The sequence below is a fragment of the Chenopodium album genome, chromosome 4 (genome assembly GCF_948465745.1).
Source record: "Chenopodium album chromosome 4, dcCheAlbu1.1, whole genome shotgun sequence".
In the NCBI taxonomy this organism is placed as follows: domain Eukaryota; kingdom Viridiplantae; phylum Streptophyta; class Magnoliopsida; order Caryophyllales; family Amaranthaceae; genus Chenopodium; species Chenopodium album.
In genome coordinates this window covers 31,140,792-31,163,376 of record NC_137837.1, presented here as the reverse complement: position 1 = coordinate 31,163,376, position 22,585 = coordinate 31,140,792, and the positions used below count along the sequence as shown (strand labels likewise).

Sequence of the window (22,585 nt, the reverse complement as noted above, 5' to 3'; positions counted from 1 at the left end):
TTCACATTTAAATGTGCAGAGTACATGGCTTTAAGTTTAAATAATATTCTTAGTTGAATGTTTGCATTTATCTAGCCTTTAGCGTTATTATGTTTTATGTTATCTCTTACAATTTATAAAAAAATATCTTATACAATTAAAGTGCTTTTAGTAAGAAGTTAATGATGAATTCCTAGAATGAAATATTGATCATATGAATGTATGATGGGAACTTAAAGTTTGAGAATTTGAAAAACTAACAAATGTGTGAAGGGTTAGAATTTATTTATTTTTTTTAAAAAAAAAAACATAAAATATGTTGTATTCTTACCTTTCCTTGCTAAAAATTTGTGTACCTTCACGAAACTTAAGCCACTTTTGCGCTAGAGCACAAATACCAACACTGTTTGAAACAAAAATAAATTTAAATAATAAGTAAAGTAGTAAAAAAAATTCAAGAAAGAGATTATTTGGACATGAATTTAAGAAAACTTTAATCTTATGAGCCTAAGACTTTGAATAATTCCACTTTGAATATTTAATCTTTTATAATTTCACTTTTTTTTTTTTTTTAGGAATATAATTTCACTTTTATTATCTAGAGTTTGACTTAATTTCTCTATGTACCTAGTAATTTGAAAGTAAATTATAGAAGCCGAGATTTATAAGATTTTCATTTTGGAATGCTTCACCCTAACAACATAAATTTTTCACTACAATATAATGTTTTACATCAATATATCCTTTAATCAAAACTTAGTGATTTTTAAATAAAAATTTAGTGAAAAATTCTATATGTTTTTTTATACTACATCTGTTTAATATTATTTGCAACGATTAGACATTTTTTCTCTCTACTTTATATCAAATTGTTGCAAATAATATGAAATAGAGGTAGTAAAAAAAAAATATTAACAACTAGAAATATTTATTTATATTCCCTTCTATATATCCAATAAAATCAAGAGAAAATTAATAATGAAGGATTCATATTACATTTGTCTCATTTAAATTTATACAACTTAGCATTCTAGAAGCATAAATGCATAATCATAGTTGAATTGACATTTTTAATCATGATTTTCTAAGTTTAACATGAGATTTTTTATTTTATTTTATTTTTTTTCATTTTTAGCTTTGGAGACATCATTGGGGGGCATGACATGCATTTTTTTTTTTTTTTGGGTTAGCCTAATTTAATGATTAGTTTTTTGTCTAGGAAGGGACAACCTATTCCTTCATGTACTCGGACGAGACCTGAGGTTCGGAGAGAGCCGGCCAGGTCTAGCTCGAGGCGTCGCCGCACTACTTCTGGTGGTCGGGGTGGCCGATCTGACGCTATATTTTTTTTGTTAATGTTTGGAAAATCATTATCTCATTACATTATACAATTCCTCTAGTTCTTTTCCTTCTACCCCCATTCTATTTTGTAATCACACTATTCTGTATAAAAATTTAACAAGAATGTAGAATTAACAATCTACTAAAAAAAATCTACTAAAAAACTGTTTTAAGGGTTGTAGTGGTCTTCAATAGGTTACTTCTATTTTTACAAAAGGCCTTTTCATAGATAAGATTCACTCATTCCACAAATACTTGTTTGTCAATTCATGGGAAAACATCAACAGTTGATCGGAAAAAATTATCGATCAAACTTAAAATTAAAAGATTAAGAGCTTCATTAATGTAAAATTACATCTTAGAATAGAATTTAGTTCGATGGCATTTTAAAAAAAGAATACTTGCTTTATTCTTACAAAATAGCTAATACAAAAGAAATTAGATGAATTTTTCTAATTTATTGGACATTCCACCAAATCAAATAAATTCATTAAAGAATATGCTATATTTTAAATCAACTAACTTAAAACGTTTCCCCCATCATTGCTTTTGGAAATAATGGATCCAGCCAAATAACCTATTTTAATACGTTGATAATCAAATAAAACACTAAAATAGCTTATTTGACTTGTCAATACTAGCTCTAATGTTGGCCAGTTAGCTAATTTTACTCCAATCTCTACGTTCCAAGCGTAGCATCTTTTTCTACAATTACTAATGATATTTTGTTTCTCAAATTTCAACCTTCCACATTACTCTTAATTTTCCCCATCTCTTTCTACCAATTTTCAATATTCAACATTCGTAAAGTAGTTACTCATTAAGTTTCTTGTGTTTTATCAATGTATACATTGATCAATGACACCTTTCTTATTTGAAGCACTCAATCAACATTTTAAGTTTTCCTCCATCACTTCAATGTAATACTCCCTCCGTCCCCGAAAGAACGACTCATTTGGGTTGATTACGCGGGTATTAAGAAAGTTAAATAAAAAGAAGTAAAAGTATATTGAAAATATAAATTTACGTGGGTTTGTAAAAAAAATAGAGAGAGAAAGTAATAAAATTACATGGAAAATCAAATTTTTATATGGGGAAGCTAATTTTGCACAAATATTGTTGCAAATTGGTGGGTGTTTTAATGCAAATGGGTCATTCTTTTTGGGACTAAAATTAGACCAAATGGGTCGTTTTTTCGGGGATGGAGGGAGTAGTTAATTACATCTTTCATATGATTAAAGGAAACCTGTATATAACAACTAGCATTATACTAAATATCGTTACCTATTGTTGCAAAGGCTCGGCTTAAAAAGCATGAGTCAATAGATTAGCAATTAGGCCATAACACGTAGCAAATAAAATCTGTAACCCAATAAGTGCTCTCAAACCAAGATATAGCCCAATTTAAATTTAAATAGTATTTATTATGGAATTAATTTAAGTAACAAAATGACGAAATCTAGTTCTATACATTAACTTTATCCTACTTAATTTTATTTATTTTTATAGAAGATTAGGTATCTTACTTTTTATTATTAAGGGTTTTTCTCATTTGTACCCATGTGGTTTTACATTTTCTCACCTATACCCAAGTTTTTTGAAATTTTTCATTTGTACCCATGAGGTTACAACAATTTATCACACATAACCAATTTTATTAACTAAAATGATAATCCTCTATTAAGTGATCAAATAAAAATAAAACCATTGTTTTAAAGGATATCAAAAATAAAACAGAAAAAAACCCCACCACCAGCCACCTCCCCCAGAACCCGCACCACCCCAGCCACCTCCCCCACTCCCTGGCACTTCCCCCCACCCCCAAACAACCCCACCATCGAGGTCGTCGGCTTCCGGCGATCTCCCCCCACCCTCCACCCCTTGCCGCAACCTCCCCAACCACCAAAACACCCTACAAATCTAAACCCTTACCTTAATCACCACACCAACACACCCTATTCGACCTTCCCAAACCAACCTGACCCCTCCCCGAACCTCCTCACCGCCCACCACCCGCCGACCACAAAACCGACAACCCTTGACCCTCCCCGACCCGTTTCCACCCCTCCCCACCCTAAACCCGACCCAAATTAGCCCCCTTCCACCCAAATCTGACAACCCCTGCCCCTTCCCGGCCACTCCCCGTCCCCTGGCGACCAATCCCCAGCCCTCCCCGCCCAACCCGATCCCCACCCCCCTCTAGTTGCAACTTTTTTTTTAATTTTTATTATTTTTTTATTATATTAACCATGGTAATTAACCATAGTTAGTTATATTTTATTTTTAATTGATCACTTAATAGAGGATTATCATTTTAATTAATGAAATTGGTTATGTGCGATAAATTGTTGTAACCTCATGGGTACGAATGATAAATATCAAAAAACTTGGATACAGGTGAGTAATCGTCAAACCACATGGGTACAAATGAGAAAAACCCTATTATTAATTATGCTGAGATAAATCATAGATTTGTAAAAGCCTATATTTAAATAATAAAAATTTAAAAAAAAACTCCAAAATCAGTTACTCCCTCCATCTTTTGTAAGTTCCCCATTAGGGTGTGTGCAGAGTCTAAGACAAAACTATAAAATACAATAATATATGATGAGTTGGTATGGTTAAGATCAAATAAAATTAAAAAGTAAGAGAGAAAAATATATATGAAGAGGACCACTAGGTATAATGTGAGAGGGAAAAATTTATAAAATGACAGCAGAGTCAAAAGAAGAGAAAGAAATAATATATAATATAAATGGGGTTTGTAAATTTGGTAATGGGGCACTTAATAAAAAATAGGTCATTCTTGAAAAGTGGAGCACGGGGGGGGGGGGGGGGGGGGGTGGTGGTGGTGGTGGTGGTATATGCTAATTTGGTACATGATGTGCAAATAGATGGGTAAGAAGTGTAATCACATAACAACAACTCTACTATTACAATTACGTGCGATTATATTAGTTTAATTTTTTATAGTTTGAAAATCTATGTTTTGAAAATTGAATCACTTGATTGTTTATTGTTTTGATCTTATAGCACATTCAAAATTTAAAAACACTTAATTAATGAATAAATTTGATTCCAAAAATTATAAAATAATGTTCGAATTGAAATTATTTTGAAATTGTATTCAAAAATAATAATTATAGTGTTTCACCTTCTATAAATACAATCATGCAAGTAGTAGGATAATATATTAAAATATAGTTCTAGTAGCAACACTTTATTAGTTACATGAATTTTTAAAAACATTTCAAGAAAGCATCCATTAAATAAAGTTTTTTTGTGAAAAAACTATTGTTTTTATAATGTACCACTCATCAAATTCCAGTATTTGGCTCATTTTTTCTGGCATTCTCCTCTAGCGAGGGAAAATTTTGATTTTTTACCTTTACTAGGGCAGCTAACGCGTGCGATGCACGCACATAGCTAGTTATATATCAAGAAGTTCTTTCGATTTGACTTTAAATCACAAATTTAATTATTGATATGTAAACAATTATGTTTAGAGGTATAAATGTCCAAGGAAACTAACATTAATAAGAAAAAATGAGTAAATAAACATTTTTAAGGGTATAATTGTCCAATATATATATATATATATATATATATATATATATATATATATATATATATATATATATATATATATATACACACATCTTTGAAGGGTATAATTGACATCACACTATGCATAAGAGTATTATTGTACTTTTTATAAGGTAGGGATTGGGAAAAAAATAGCCATGAACATCTTGGGTTGCATGCATAGAATTGTCATAGTTTACATGTTTTAGAATCTGAGACACAAAAATTGCTATAATAAGTTTTAGGGTATATGATTATCTTAAGAAAAAAAATATATGTGGCCGTAATGGGTAACAACTGATCATAGACGCCTCAATTTGCATGCAATAAATTGCTTGTCTTCGGATGAATGATTTGTTTTCTAAGAGAATTGCTCGTTAAGGTTATATGCGTTATTTTGCAACTTAATAAACAATTTTGAGGTTAAGACCGACAAAAATAAATAGTATACTAAGGAAAAAAATTTAAGTATGTAAAGCATTATTTAAGGTCGAATTTTGATTATAAGGGGATTAAGCATGATTAAAAAATATTAGGAAAGTTGTAAATTACTTTAATATTTTCTCATGAATGAGTGGTGAAGAAAAATATTACATTTCTCAAAATTGAGAGTTGTAGGAAATTTACACTCATGTATAGCATAGTACTAGTGTATCTGTGGAAAATTTGATGAGACATTTTTTTTTTCCTATTGATTGTTCCATGTCTCTTACACTACTATACCTAACAATTTTTCTATGCATATACATATATATATATTTTGAATGAGAGAACATTTTTTTATTTTTTTTACACCACAAAGAGGAGAACATTTATATTCATGTAATCATTGTTCCTCTTTATTAAACTATTTGATAGTACAAAATTGTAAATTTTCTAGTAAATTCTATTTTCGCCTTGACTTAGGTGTGTTTCTTTTCTTTACACTTTTCTTTCATTTTTTTATAATCATTATTTAATATGGAGTGCTATATAACACAACTTTTCTCTTTAACGTCCACACGATCTTTATCATCTAAATTTTGACATGAAAATATAAGCTTTATATGGGGTATCCGACAATCAACTTTTATAAAGTGATTTTAATTATAGAACTGATAATTTATGTAAATTTTTTAACATATAATGTAAAATAAATCATGCGTAAACATAATAAAAAATCAATTACCATGAAGTACTGCCTCTAAGCTTGATAGCAATTTGATCCATGTCTTGAAAATTTATTGGTGCCTGCTCCCTACATGGTATAAAGCAATAATTAAACTTTGTAATTACTTACGCTTAAAGATAATGAATCACTATAGCATAATGTATAACAGAGCTTTTTTGGTGCAGCAGGCCACACCGTGTGGCCTGCTGCCAAGTCAGTAAAAATAACGGAGTCTGACGCGCATATAACGGGGTTACTATTCACGCGCATAACGGGGTTACTGGTTTTATCAGGGTTACTTGTATTTTTCAGGGGTTACTTGTATTTTTTTTTTTCAGGAGTTACTTGTATTTTTTTTTCAAGGGTTACTTGTATTTTTTTTTTCAAGGGTTACTTGTATTTTTTTTTTAGGAGTTACTTGTATATTTTTTTTAAGGGGTTACTTGTATAGATTACTTATTCAAGGGTTACTTGTATTTTCAGGGGCTACTTTTTTTTTTTTTTTTTTTTTTTTTTTTTTTTTTTTTTGTAGTTACTTGTTTTTTTTTTTTTTCAGGGGTTACTTGTATGGATTACTTATTCAAAGGTTACTTGTATTTTCAGGTGTTACTTGTATTTTTTTTCAGGAGTTACTTGTATTTTTTTTCAAGGGTTACTTTTTTTTTTTTTTTTTTTTTTTTTTTTTTTTTTTTTTTAATTCAGGGGTTACTTATATGAGTTAATTCAAGGGTTATTACTTGTATGAGTTACTTATTCAAGGGTTACTTATTTGAGTTACTTCAAAGGTTACTTGTATGAAATACTTATTCAATGATGACTTGTTACTTATTCAAGGGTTGCTTGTAGGCTCCATACCAAACCAGTAACACACTACAAGTAACCCCTAACCAAAACTAGTAACACCCTACAAGCTAAGTGAACCCTGACCAAACTAGTAACACCTTACAAGTAACCCTTGACCAAAACCAGTAACACTCTACAAGTAACCCCTGACCAAACCAGTAACACCCTACAAGTAACCTAACCCCTGACCAAAACCAGTAACACCCTACAAGTAACCCCTGATCAAAACCAGTAACACCCTACAAGTAACCCCTGACCAAACCAGTAACACCCTACATGTAAACCCTGACCAAACCAGTAACACCCTACAAGTAACCCCTGACCAAACTAGTAACACCCTATAATTTTTGACGTAGAATGTTCGATCTAATTAAGATTCCACGAAGAAAACGAGCTCAAATTTCTTTGGTTCTCATCGATTTCACTAGTTCAAATGTTGTTGATGATCTTAAGGATAATTAATCACAATTTTTCACAACAATTTGACACCCAATTTCTACAATTTCGGGCTTTAAATTACAGCAATTTAGCAAAGAAGAGAGAGAAAATGGGTAGAGTAGAGATATAGTTATTGGTGATGTGTGATTTGACTTGAAGAAAAAAGCTAAGAAAAGAGGAGAGAGAAATGGGTGGAGTAGAGATATGGTTGTTGGTGATGTATGGTTTGGCTTGGAGAAGAAGCTAAGAAAAAAGGAGAGAGAAGAGTTGTAGTATTTAAAAAAAACAAATAAAAATTAAAATTGTGGCTGACCACACCGTATGGCCAGCCACATATAAAAATTTGTGAATGTCAAAACTATAAAGAGATGCCTTTTGCTTCTTTTTATCTAAGTATTAAATTTAGCATATTAAATTTTATCCAAGTACGAAGATAAAATATAAAAATATCACTCTTTGAAAGATAAAAGGAGCATATAATGAATTTATTGAGTATATAAGGCATACAATAGTCTTCCAAGCTCCAATATTGCATTTTGTGTGTCTTCAATAAGTGTTTGAAGTAGATTTGCAAAATAGTAAGGACCATTCACATCCTTTAACCCATAACACATGTTCATCAAATTATCTATCAAACCCTACAAGAAGGAAATTAATAATTTTATTAATTAAATGATGATGAAAGATATAGACTTATAAACCACATAAATAGTAAATACTCTATAGTAAAATATTAAGTTAAATGAAACCTTAATTACACCAAATGCGTTTGGAATTTAACAGTTTAATGCAATTATAGGGTTTGCAATTAATAAAATTTAATTCTTAACTAAATTTCATATTAGAAGATAGATTGATGTATGGCAAATTACAAAAACTTGACTGATAGACAAGTGAGCTTTCGTATATCTCATTAATATGTTAAAATAAAAATAGTTCATTATTGATATACTTTCCACTATATTATCATAGGGATTTTCTCGTTGCTAGACATAAACATTTGCGCATTCTCGTTGATAGCAAATTTTTTTCATAAATCTCTTATATAGCATTTAAATTATAAATTTTCTCTAATATGACAATATAATAATAATTTTCACATAATCAACCAAAAGTTGATTAATCATGGTTAAATTAATAGACCTTTACCACCTTCACCATCCTTCTCCTAAACCCCTACCACAAAAAATATTCTGTCACCAACTTAAAACCCTTCCCCACCCCTTAAGCACCTAACCGCCCCTAGCCTTCCCCGTATTAACCCTTCCTTTCCCCTTGAACCACCCAACTACACTTACTCGAGGCTGGAGTACATCCCTAGTAATGCCCCCAACGACACCCTTGATACCCTTATTATTCACGGAAAAAAATACCTTAACCGATCCCCCTACACTTGAAACCCTAAGCGAGCCTAACCAAGAAATCCCTAACACTTGTTTCCTTTCCCTTTCTCCTTCGTGCACCTCTTTAGATAGCAGATAAAAAAGCCAAAAGAGGTGTTGAGCATTTTGCACGAAGGGGGTATCACGAGTGGAATGGAGAAGATGTAATTGGATTGTACGAAGGGAAGGAGAGAGAAAACATGGGGCTTCATGAATAAAGTGTGGCTCGATGAATCGAGGGGAAGGGGAAGGACATTAGGGGATTTTAGGAGTGGAAGAAAGCAGTATTGGGAGGGAGAAAGACATTTAGGTGTTTAGAGGGAGGGGGTGGTAAGGTGTTTACAACTATAGGGGTTGTGGCGAAGGTGGTGGTGGTATTGTGGTATGGTAGTGAGGGGGTTAATTAGTTAATCATGATAAATGATTAAAGGTTACTTATATCAAAAATTATTTAAATAAGTTCGGATTAAAGAATAATCATAACTTTAATGCTATTTGATTCTGATAAAGTTTGCTACTAATGAGAATGCGCAATAGTTTATGGCTATCAGAAATGAGAAAAACCCTTTATTATGTTACTCATTTATTATATAACATTGATTGTATGAAATAGAAAACTGTAATATATTATTACCTCTATTTGTTTTTTATTTAAATACTTACATTTTACATACAATTTAAGAATATAAGAGAGAAAGTGTTGATACTGTGTGTAATGTAAGAAAAAAGGCAAAAAGAATAGAACTTAGCTTGCTCATAAAAATTATAGTAAAAGTAAGTTTATGTAAGAATAAACTAAATAAAGTAAGAGAAATAATGAAATGGTGTACTTAATGACGAATAAGAAATACAAGTAGATAAATCAGCCTTCTAAAAGAGAGAGCAATCATGAAATTTAAGAACATGGTCAAAACAAAAGGTATTAAGATCATTTAAGAACTATATATTAGGAAAATTTAAACACCTTATCAATGAAATTCCTTTGATTATTTTATTTTATTTATATATATAATATCCAATAAAGGGAGTATCATAATTACTAAATTGTAGATGTTTGATAAGCATATCTTAATGACTGTCTACATAACTCAGAAAAAAATAAGAAAAAGAAAATCAATTTTTGCACAATATCAAAATAAACCAACCTTTTGATTAACTAAGACTAAGTTACCTTTTTTGGGGAATTTCTTTAACTAGGAAAAATAGCCTGGAACCTACCTAATAAGTTACTATTTTTTTCACTTAAAAGTCCACCAAACTTTTTCGACTAGTTATCAACAAACAACCTGACCGCCCTCAAGCCCAACAACTACTTTCAACCACGATTGCCCAATAGTTATCCTCAATTCCCTCACAACATTCGTTCTCCATGAACATCCATCGTCCCTCCTTAAATCCATTCAACCACCCCTCCCCAAAACTACCATACATATCAATCAACATCTAAACACTCATATCACATGTCATTCTCTCTTTCCTCATTTATCCTAGTATCCAAATCTCCACTAATTCATGTAACGTGCTACAAGTTGAAAAATCATCACAAATACTCAAATCAAAATCAAAATATTTTAACCAAATGTATAAACTAAATAGTTTTCCGAAAATTACAAGAAGTATAGATTGTCGATATGAAGGAATTCAACAAATATAATCTTCCAATTAAGAAGCTAATTAAATGGACTACTAATATTGCACCCAACAAATGTGCTAGCCCACCCATCCACCTACCCGTCAGGGCCATAGCAAGGGGAGGGCAGTTGGGGCGGCTGCCCAGGGCCCCTTGTTAAAAAGCCCAATTTCAATACAATATAAGGCCCCAAATAAATATACTTCATACTAAATAATATTACGTATATATACGTTTAGCAAAAAAAAAAGAGAGAGACAAACACTACAAGAATCAGGTCGAATACCGACGGAATGGTTCCGACGGACCTAAAAAACCGTCGGAAAAATCAATATTTCCGACGGATTTTATTTCCGTCGAATATTTCCGACGAATTCGAAAATTCCGTCGGAAATCCGTCGGAAAATTAATCCGTCGCAAAATATGTTCTTTCCGACGGAATTTATATCCGTCGTAAACTAATTTTAAAAAAAAAATAAATTCAGAACCTACCCTAAACAACTAACCCCCCCCTTCACTTTCCCTAATTCCCTTCTTGCGCCTCTTTACACTTTCCCCTTCACATTCTCTTTCTCTCTCCTCTTCTCTCTCCTCTTTTCCCTCTGCCCCTCCTCTCCGTCTCTACTCCCTCTACTCTTCTCCAATCCTCCATCTTCTCCATCAACCACCACTAACACGGCCGCATCAACGCAACAGCTACAACAATCCTCCCTCAACCACCAATCCTCCATCTTCTCCCTCAACCACCAATCCTCCATCTTCTCCATCAACCACCACCAAACCACCACCAACATCGACCGCAACAACATCAACAACGCTACAACGCAACAACGCAACGGCAACAACAACGACGCAACAATATTATAACAAAGCCGACAACTTTCAAGGTTTTTGTTTTGTAGATCTAGTTTTAATTTAGGTTAGATTGTAGATCTAGTTTCTTTGTAATTGTTATGTTAATTTATGAATTTTATTGGCTAATTGTATATTTTTGTAATTGTTATGTTAATTTATGAATTTTATTAGATAATTGTGTGGATTTTTTCGATTTCGTTGTTAATTTAAGATTTTTGGGCTAATTTTCGAATATCTGGGGGTGGATTTTCATTTCGTTGGGGTTGATTTTTGTTTTGTTGGGTTTAATTTTCGTTTTTTGGTGTTTAATTTTCGTTTTTTGGGTGTTTTCGGGATTTATTTTCATTTTTTGGGGTTCAATAATGGTGTGGTAGTGTCGGTGGTGGTGGGATAAGAACGGTCTGGAGGTTCTGGGGTGGGGTCTGGTGGTTCTGGGGTGGGGGCTGGTGGTTTTGGGTGGGTGCAGTTTTTTTTTTTTGTTTTTTTAATTAAATTTTCCGACGGAATTTCCGTCGGGATTTTCCGGCGGAATAATATCCGTCGGAAATTTCCGACGGACTTTCCTAGGCCCGAAAACCTCTTCAGACGGAGTGGTTTATGTCGGAAAAGCGGTTCCGACGGAATTCTCGTCGAAAAAGTGCGTTTTTCCGACAAAGTATATCGCGACAACCAGTTCCGACGGATTTCCGTCGGAAACTGGTTTTCCGACGGAAAACAAGGTGTTTCCGACGGAAAATTTCCGTCGTAATTTGGCTGTTTTCTAGTAGTGGAAAGAAAGAAAGCAAGAAGTGTGTACTGTACAACACTACAACAGTACTGTAGTATTCCAAAATATCAAATGGCATTTTTGGTAAATGTATTTCATCCCTTATTTTTAAACTTATTCACTTTCCCAAGTGAATTTGATTAACAAAAAAAAAGTTTAATTTTAATTGTATCCCTATTTTTGGTAATTTTATTTTTCAAAATGTATTTCATTACAATTTTCAGTTAGTTAAATTCCTTCTCTATCGCAATTCAATTAAAAATGAAAACTATAATAAACGATCATTTTACTCTTAAATTTTCAACGTGATTAATCTAATTATACGAAGTATATAATTATCTTTGCATACCCTACTTTTATTTTTGAACGGTGCATACACGACTTTATTCATCAAGATCTCTTCTTTGTATTAAATTATATTTTTCTTTAATTTGTATTAAAAAAATCTAATGGATGGGTTGGATACTTGGTTTGAATGGTTCGGCCGGTGTAATTACTTCAACGAGAGTTACGAGAATGTAATTTCAATGTTTTATGAAATTTGATGTTTATAAATATTATTGATCATAATAAAATATTTTTGCATACCCAATTTTTAAAAAATTTTATATAGTATATGTGAATTAGGGCCTCGATTTATGTTTTTGCCCCAGGCCACCGAAATCTCAGAAACGGGCCTGCTACCCGTCACCAAGCTGCGCACTAATTGATTTCTCACAGTTGTTGGGCAGTATTTGAAGGTCGATGGGAAGCTACTAAAACTAACATTGAAGGAGAGGAAGGTAGATTTATAATAAGATTGTTGGGTAGTTTTTGATGTTGAGGTGACTATGTAGATTTAAGGGCATCAAGAATTCATGGTAGTAGATGCGAGCTTTATGTAGGCATAATGAAAATTTGGGTTTGTTTAAGGTGGAAGAGAAGGCAGGATTGAAGTGTAATAGATGGTGGCTTAAGGAGAGAGAGAGAAATTAATGGTGAAGGGGGAGGAGAAAGAAGAGGTCACAATGGAAGGTGGCGTGAGAAGGGGATAAAATGGTTCAATAATAATTAAAAGTTACAGAAATTTATTTTAGTTAATATTTTTAAAGCTAGACAAATAAAATTGGAACACGTGTCCTTTTTAACTTGTTTAATGTTTCAACCACTAAAAATCAATAAAAGAAAAAACCCCATAAAGGTTAGGTTACTCTAAGTTAATTAAATGGTTGACTTACCTACAACCTAATCACACAAATTTGGCTTATTTTTAACAATTTTCCAATTACTTAGCTTTAAGATAAATTTGATTATGTCATGGAATTACATTTTGCAAATGTTGTGTTTACAATTCTGTACATTGAAGGTAAGTTCCCAAATTATTTTAATATAAAACTAAAGTTACCTACATTTTACAAGCAATTCACTTCGTAAAAATCACTCATAATAAGGATTGTCAATCAGGTCGTTTAAGTAACTTTGGGTCACGAGTTGAGAAATACTCAGCCCTAACAAGTGTTATTGGTGGTTTATTATTTGAAATATCTTACTTTTTCTTTACTATTTTTTTTCACGTCAATCAAATATTCACGCCGATATTATTTATAGCCATTACATTTATAATACATTAATATCATCAAACCACGTCTATTTTCTAACTAATCAAAATGATAATAATAAAATTAAAAACAAAACTAGTAAAAATTAAAAAAAAAAAATTAAAGGAAAAAGTCAACATTAAACATGTAATGAATAATAACTCATTATATAATTTCTTGATATATATCGTTTAATTTAATTATCTTTTTAAATAATATATTTGACACTATTAATATCTATGTGTATGTAATCCCTTTAATTATTTAAATAATTTCTTACAGGGTAGTTGGTTATTATTCTCTTATCTAACTTAATCTTTTACGTAATATTCACCGACTATCTTTGTAATATATGTTATGTAAAGTTCATCAATGCACTACAATTAAACCTTAACATACAAATTATGGTATTTGGTAAAAGACCTTAGTTATGCAACATTCAAACTAAACACCATCACACAATGGTTGGTGGCAGTTGGTGTGGGTTATTTGGTCAATGACATGATGTAGGTTATGCAAATGTAATTCGTGTGAATTGTTATTTTGGTGTGGGTGGCGATTAGTGTGCGTCTAGGAGAGACAGATGAAAGAGAAATGAATGTAGATTGATGGATGGATGATCAAAGTCAATTAAGAACTATGTTTTTATTTTCTAATATAATTGTTTTTAAAAAAAACCCACAAAATTGGGTTAGCGACCTGGTTTAGTTTTGTTCACGTCGGGTTTGACTCACAATTTTTATTGGTGAAATAGATTCAAATTAAATTGGGTTTCTAAGTCAAAATGTTTTTGTTCAAAATCCATAAAAAAATGGGTCGGGTTGGGCTTGGTTTTCTGGTCAGGTAAAATATTGTCAGGTCTACTATGATGCTTAAAAGTAATTATATTATTTAGGCAAAATTGGGCGCAACACCCCGAGGTATGACTTAGCTGCAACACATGCCATAAATAAAAATTCCCGGCAACATATTTCACCAGAAGGAAGTGAATCTTCACTCTCTAGAATAGTTACGTAGTCTTCCATCCACTTAGCACGCATGGATTCAACTCCTCCGATAAAATAAGTGGCCAAAAATTTTCTTTTATGGCACGCATTTCACCTATCATCATAATTGGTGGTGTTTTAGCTACCATGCAAAGTTTAGAGTGCTCTGTGCACCTAAGCCATACTTCAGGGTGTTGATGTGTCCAATTTATATAGTGTTTTACCCCCGTCCCTTGGTCATAATTAGTAGTGTTTTTAGCTCTTTAGAATCACTTTTATTACTAATTGGTGTTTTCTAGTGTTTTTGTAGTTTTGCTTGAGTTTTGTAGGAAATTTCACATTTGGAGCGTTTTCCGGGTTTTTCATGGAGCAACTACAAGCATTAGGAGGACACGACCATCTTTGAAGCCCATGACCGGTTAGAGCCGGTGATTAAGGGCTCGGTATGTGATACCGGGGTATTTGGATCGAGTATTCAAGACCCGAAGAGGAAATTCGGATTGGGCCGAAGAATCAAATTCGGATTGGGCCGAAGAATCAAGCCCAATCGAATTCCAAGCCTCGAGGAAGAGACCGGGCCCGATCGGGCAAGCTTGCGCCCGATCGGGAGGGCGTGCAAAAGAGAGCACCAGCAAGAAGGCGCGCCCGATCGGGTGAGCATAAGCTCGATCGGGCGCGGCTGCCCAGGAAGACTCTGAAGAAAAAGGCGGGGCCGATCGGGCGGCCTTTCGCCCGATCGGGCGCGTGTTTTTTGAGCCGAGTTTTTAGTTTTCAATTAGGATTTGTTTTAGGGATGTTTAAGTACAATTTTTGTACATAATTTTGATTACCTTCTCTTTTAGACTTTCTGTCTCTACTTAGAATATTTTCTCTCTCTTAAATTCTCTTAACTTTGTTCTTGATTCCATTCCTTAATCAAGATTTCTTTTGGTAACAATTTCTTCTCTTTTAATTTCAGTTATTTTCTTTAATTCTTTCATCATGTCTTATTTTATTGTTTTGATTAGTTTAGATTTAATTATGCTTGAGTAGTTTTATTTCTACGGTTTATGGGGATCTAATAAATAATGTGAAGGGGTAATTTGTGATTGTTGATTATCAATGCTTGATTAATTTCCTATTGATATATTTAATGCTATGCAATTAGGTTTGGCCAGATTTAATTGTACGAGTTTAGCAATATTAATTCGAGATTCGAGAGATGAGAATTGATGTTTAGGCTTAGTTTCAATAGGCGGACTAATTTATAAATGGTTAAGTCGAGATTCGAGAGATGAGATTTAATACCGGTAAATTAACTCTGTGGTTGTAATACGTAGCGAAAGCCCTTTATAATCTGATTAATTGATGCATTGATGATTGCTTATTATGATTTACCCTGGAATATTGTTTATTAGTGAACCTATGCCCTAGGTTTTTCCCTCACTGATTTACATCTTATTTTACTCCCTTCCTACTCTTACCTTTAGTAGTTTAATTACCCCTTTACAACAAATTTGTTACTTGATAATTAAGATTGCTTCTAATTAATTAGGAATAAATTGACCTGTTTCCCTGTGGTTCGACCCTTCTTCCCTATCTACATAGTTAGTGGATTTAGGTTTTTATTTTTGATTAGGTGAATACGAATTGAACCTGTCTGGTGTTGCAGCCAATTTGCCTATTATCTAATTTAAGATTTGTCCCTAAAAATATATGTTTACCTTTAAATTTATAATAATAAAAATTTCTGCAAAGTATGGTTAGTCTAAACTAGATTATAATTCACCCTAAATTGATTAAAGGTTACCTTACATGTGTAAGGAGAACTACTAAACATTGGGTGTTACCAAAAGGTTTTGTATAGTGAATCCCCAATGCACTTTTCTATAATCTATATATATTAAGTCATTATAGTAAATTTTATCTTTTTCATTATCTTATGAAATTTACTTTTTAAAATACTGGAGAGCAATTGCAAAGAAAGTAAATAAATACCTTGATTAATTAGTAGTGAGAAAGTTTTAACATAATGTCATAAATTTGGTTGATATTAAGCAAAACTATGACACATAAGCACATTAAAAGCTTATAACTCTTTTATTGTGATATGCAATATTTTATTACCAAAAATGAAGAAGATTTTCATAATCTTTTTGATTTTTTGTTAGTCCCGACAAAGGAAATACAAGATTTATAAAATGGATTGATATTTACCATTTTTGAAAATAGTAGAGAGAAACATGTATGTAATATTTTATTTATGCTAAGGAAATCAAATCCCAGGCCTTTTTAATAATTTTCATACAACAAAAACTTTCAGGAACTGTAATATTTGTTTGACTCTAATGTGAGCAAATTTCTTCATGTATATAGATACATAGAATTCAAATATGAAAAAAAAATACTAAGACAACATATAATTTCAATTCCTTTAACATATCTACCTTTTTGTTTAAATGAAACAATAATAATTCACGCAAGATGGACAAAAATAAATGTGCTAGTCATGTCAAAATAAACAGTAATTGATATCTAAAAAATGAAGGTAGTAAAAAAAACAAATCTTTCACATACAATTTTGCAGATATGAATTAAATAGCAAAAAATCACAATAAACACTAAAATAAATAAATTAAAAGAGTAAGGTTTATACTTCTTGTTCAAGCTCGGTGATGATAGTGTTCATACTCTGAGTAAGCGCTTCTTTTGAGACAGACATAGTTTGGCTCCAACACTAAGAGCATCGGGATAAAAAATATTAGGAAATCGGCACATATATAAATCTAATAAATTGAAAGACACATGAAAATCATAACAATAAAATAATTGCATCATTAATTAGCAAGCTTATTTCATGGAGGTTGTTACAACAACCCATATCATTACGTTTTTCACAACATGAAATGTGTGAACAAATTTGAAATGAAGTACAATAAAGAAAAATAAAATTAAAAAAACATACAAATATTGAATAATACTCCGTATAAATGATAAAATCACCTGATATTGAATATAACAAACACACCACCACCTTACTTCCATGCCACCTGTAAAAGTTTTTTCAATAGAAAATTTAGTTAAGAAAAAAATAGAGTGAACTTAAATACCAATCTTCTAGTGTCTATGACATTCTATGAAGTTTTTTGATAAATTTTCAATTGAGAATAAATATGTTGAGAGTGAGAAGCATATAACATGCTATGGCTATGACTATGACTCATCCTATATGTCCCCTACAAATTATTGATATGCTAGTTTAATTTATTACCCAAAATAATAATTACTTACGTTTCTCATTTCATTTTATTGCTCACTCAAATTCATAAATTATTAGAGAGCATTTAATATGTTCATATTTATAAATGGCCGGTCAAGACCTTTCTCTATACAATCCTCCTACTTCTAAAAGATTGTCCTATTGTATGTTTTCGGTCAACTTTACAAACTTTGACTATAATAATCTTCCATAATATTAATTTCCCTTCCATGATATAACTTTACAAAATTTTACCAATTATCAGTTTTTAAAAAAAAAAATTTGTTAATACGTATTTAGTAACATTGTTGGTCGGTAAATATTGAGAGCTATGTAAAATAGATTTCACTGCATAATTTTAAGGAAAAATTGTCAAAAATGATACAAACTTTAAATAGTTCGCCAAAAACAAGTCAATCTTTTAATTATTTTTGAATAATAAAAAGTTTGAGGGATGTTTGATTTAAACAAGTTATGACTTCTTGGTGACTTATTTAACCGGTTATATGGGACACGTGTAATCATTTTATTGGTTTGAAAATTAAAATTATTTTTTTAACAATTTTTTAATTTATTTTATGATTTTAATTGTTGAAAGATTAAAATAATAATAATTGTTATTATAAAAAACACCTTTTATTATTATTAAAACTCCTATTTATTTTAATAAAAAAATTTCCTAATTTTTTTTTAAAACCACCCACCACCGATCCGCCACAGCCAGCCAAGCCAAAACCCCCTCACGCCGATCAGTCGCCCGACCGACCAGCCCAACCCACCCCTTCCTTTGGCCTGATTCGACCCCCTCCCCTTCCCTTTAACTAAAACTTCAAACCCCTTGCTCTTCCTCCACCGTAAACTGGCTCGACCCAAACCCGAAAGCCCCGACCCAAAACCTGAAACACCATCGCTCAAACAACCCCAATTTTGTTAGGGTTTGGGTTAGGGGTTTTGGGTTTCAGTGAGGGCGAAGGGGTTATGTGGGGAACCGAGGAAGGGTAGGGCTGGGCTGATCAGTCGGCCAACGCGAGGGGGAGGAAGGTGGTTTAGCAGGACAGCTGGGGTGGGGAGTGTAGGCGTCGTTCGAAGTGCGCCTACGTTAAAAGCATGTGTGAATATGCTTGGCACTCTTAGGAATTGGGAATTGACATATACAATTAGGGAAAAGGAAAGTAGGGAGCCGCCAATAAATCTTTAAGGAACTTGTAAACCGTTCACAAATCATAAAAAGGCAACCACGATAAGGGACAACGATAGGCAACAACGATTGACCCGTGAAGGTTACACCCCATTCATAATCCATGAGATTACTAACTCCATATGGTTCGAAACCACGAAAGGAGGATCGGGGATGATGGTACGAAGTGAGTCATGGAGTCACATTCGCCCGTATTGGCCTCTACTCGATTCTTATAGTGAAAAGTGATTTCTGCGATCTCAAAGGCATACAAACAAAGATATTCAATTCGCTCCAAACTATTATTAAGCTAAATTAGTTGAATATTAATGCAACATATAATTCTAAAATATCATGATCACTTTAATTAATAACAAGATTAAAAAGGATCCTAAACCGGTTGTCCAAATTATCTTATTAGGCGTGATTTTCAATTACATATTCCCTTTAAACATGCAATATGGTGATCAATAAATAATAATAGTATAAACATTAATATTGGAAGCAATTTAACAATAATAGCGTTAGTCAAATCAAATATAAAATTAACCTAATCATGATACTAGCAATAAAAAAATAAAATAAGAGTAATTAAATTAATTAATTACTCACATTCCGCGCGTTCCTTTAAATTGCTACATCATGAATAAAATGTTAGTAACTTCAATAAAAAATATAAATCTAATGAAAATTAAATTAAATAAAGTTAGATTTGATTTAGTCCAAACCCTCAGTAAATTATACCTATCACGCCTTGGTTAAAGTTTAGAACTTCAGGTATTGTATGGACTCTTTGGAGTGCTTAAAGGAAAGAATAATGAAAGAATGGGGAGGCTAGTGTTTAAGCTAAAGAGGGAGAAGAGAATGATTTGATGATAAAGCTTGTTGATGATTGAAAAAGGGGTGATATGACCTCTATTTATAAGGAAAAAAGAGGGGTCGAAGAATCAAGAAAAGATAAGAATTCGAATCGGATAAAACTCTTGCGATAGACGACAACAGTTTTTGCGGTTTTTGTTTTTATCATATCTTTTGATCCAGATATCATAATAAGATAAATAAGATATCGTTGGAAAGATCTTGAAGTATAATTTCTAACTCCACTAGAATCAGATTAAAATATTTTTTATAACAAAAGATATAGCCAAAATAGTGAGACAGTGTCAGTTTTGGATAGAGTTTGACATTTAATTCATATCTTTTCTGTTATAGCTCGGAATTGATATTATAATATATCATTGGAAAGATAATTTCAAGGGCTATCCAACCATATAAAATTTGTATAAAAAATATGAGGCACGAAAATCATATCTGACTATCTTTGAACGTCTTTCAATTCGGATAGAATTACGACTTCCAAAAAGAAAAAAGTTTTATTCAATTTCAAACTCTTTAATCTTATCTTTTCAAAAAGGATAATTAAGATCTTTTAGAAACTTATAGAAGCTTCCAATTAATCCTAATTGGTTTAGGAATTTGATTAAATCATTTAGACCCTCCACATGGTCATTGGATCGTAGGTAAGGTGGGCTTAGGTTCGGTTTGGGCTCAATTTAATATTTTGACCATAACTTATTCGTTATAACTCCGATTTGGGCTTATAATATATCGTTGGAAAACTCTTTTAAATCCCCATCCAAATATTAAATCATTGGACCCAGATTATGGACCAAAATAAACTGTATTAAATGTTTTTATAAAAAGGACACAAAATGAATTATTTTAAAGGACACGAAATGAATTATTTTGGGTTTAAAGACACAAAAAGAGGAAAAAAACTTATGGTTTGGGGAAATGGGCTAGGAATTGGGTTGGTTTATGAAAATATGGATTTATGCACTCCAAAGATTAAATACTCAACCCGACCAATAATGGCGGTGAAAGGTTGTTCATCATCGGGTTTGGTTTTAGGGAGACATTTTTAGGTGTCTACAGGGAGGTGGTGGATGGGATGTTGGAAGCGGTGGGAAGGGTGGTGGTGGTGGGTTTTAGTTTTATAATTAATAAGGAAAATTTGCCAATTGCATCCATTTAAAGTTTGTATTTTGCATATTGCAGTCATATAAAAAAATATTGCAAATTGCAGCCCAAAAGATTTCATAAATTGTAAATTACAGCCTAATTCAACTTTTTCATCGGATTTCGTGTTAAAAAACTTTCGCTTAAGGTTTTAGGGGCTATTTTAAGCATTAAGGGTCCAAATTGAGCTTCAAATTAGCAAACAAGTAACGTAAGTGTCCCGTTTTGCGTAACAAAAATTTATCGATTTGTGGACAATTATTTTTTGCTGTAAAAACGAGGCATTTCTGTTATTTTTTTTGCTAATTCCGAGCTCAATTCAGACCCGTTAAAATTTAACCAAGAATGTAACCAAAAATAGCCTAAAATTTTAATCGAAAATTTTTCAACATGTAAATTGATGAAAAAGTTGAATCAGGCTGCAATTTACAATTTATAAGAACTTTTGAGCTGATATTTGCAAATTTCCATAATAATAATAATAATAATAATAATAATAATAACATTAACAATAATTTTTAAAATAATAATAATAATAGCAGTTAATTATTTACTTTCTTTCTAACATGAAATTAATTAATTATTTAGTTAGGATTTATTTAATATTTAATTAAGACATATATATATATATATATATATATATATATATATATATATATATATATATATATATATATATATATATATATATATATATATATATATATATATATATATATATATATATATATATATATATATATATATATATATATATATATATAATTAACCATGCTTAGAGTTTTGATTAGAAGTAAATTATAATATTAAACGATTTTATAACAAAAAAATATTAAACGGTCATATAAGTTGTAGGTAAATTATCTTGTTTAAAGCGGACACCCCCTAAAGTTTGTATAATTCGGAAATAATTAAAATACAGACTTGTTTTTGGCGGACCACTCAAAATTTGTATTAATTTTGACAATTTTTCCTATTTTTGATATGAAAATAATCTATTTTTCTACTCCTTAATTTGTTAGTCCATTTCGTATCTTTTTCTTGAGAAAAGGAAAAGTATAAATTTGAATAATCCTTAGTAATATAAGAAAAGTAACATATTCATATAAACTGTTGAAGGTATTGTTGCTCAAATATGTTAATTGAAAATTATGCAGTTCAACAAATGGGGCAAAACAAAAAGGTGTAAATGAAGGGTAATAATAATAGTATTAAAATATTGTCAATAAGTACCAAATAATATATCGTTTTGAATGTAACCGCCATTAACTTAAAAGATTAGTAGATAAAGTTAGACTATGTTATCATTACCGATCCACAAAGTCCGTCAAAAAATTCAGAATTTGTCAAAATATTTTGTTTGTAGTCCCCACTTATCAATTAGATGATAATAAATAGCCAACTAATTTAATTAGCTAATATATAACACCTATTGTAACCTTTTTTTTTTGATAAGTAAGTATTTTTTAGCTGATTTTCTTTATAAATAACGTGCTAAAAACTCCGTTTTTATTCACCAACTCTCATCAAGTTTTCTTGATTACTCTCTCTCTCTCTCTTCTAAACTAGCCTTCTCTTAAATATAAAAATTCAGCATTCATTAGATTTAGATACACCTA

At 31.5% G+C, this 22,585-nt stretch overlaps 1 protein-coding gene across 1 annotated transcript; it reads right to left on the bottom strand.

The window, feature by feature from the left end:
* Positions 1-306: 306 nt before the first annotated feature.
* LOC145627833 (histidine-containing phosphotransfer protein 1-like) lies at positions 307-17,710 on the bottom strand. The gene is made up of 5 exons (XM_081680179.1): positions 17,515-17,710; positions 17,168-17,248; positions 7,844-7,974; positions 6,074-6,142; positions 307-382 (listed from the first exon to the last, which is right to left on the bottom strand). The coding sequence occupies exons 1-5, from the start codon at positions 17,554-17,556 to the stop codon at positions 307-309; spliced, it is 399 nt and encodes a 132-aa protein (XP_081536305.1). The 5' UTR covers positions 17,557-17,710.
* Between the last annotated feature and the right edge of the window lie 4,875 nt (positions 17,711-22,585).

Coding starts and splice junctions, on each gene's coding strand:
- LOC145627833 (XM_081680179.1), bottom strand. CDS start 17,556: ATGGAAGTAAGGTGGTGGTGTGTTTGTTATATTCAATATCAG. Junction 17,249..17,514: donor TTTGTTATATTCAATATCAG/GTGATTTTATCA, acceptor CGATGCTCTTAG/TGTTGGAGCCAAACTATGTC. Junction 383..6,073: donor CTTAGAGGCAGTACTTCATG/GTAATTGATTTT, acceptor TGTTTCAAACAG/TGTTGGTATTTGTGCTCTAG.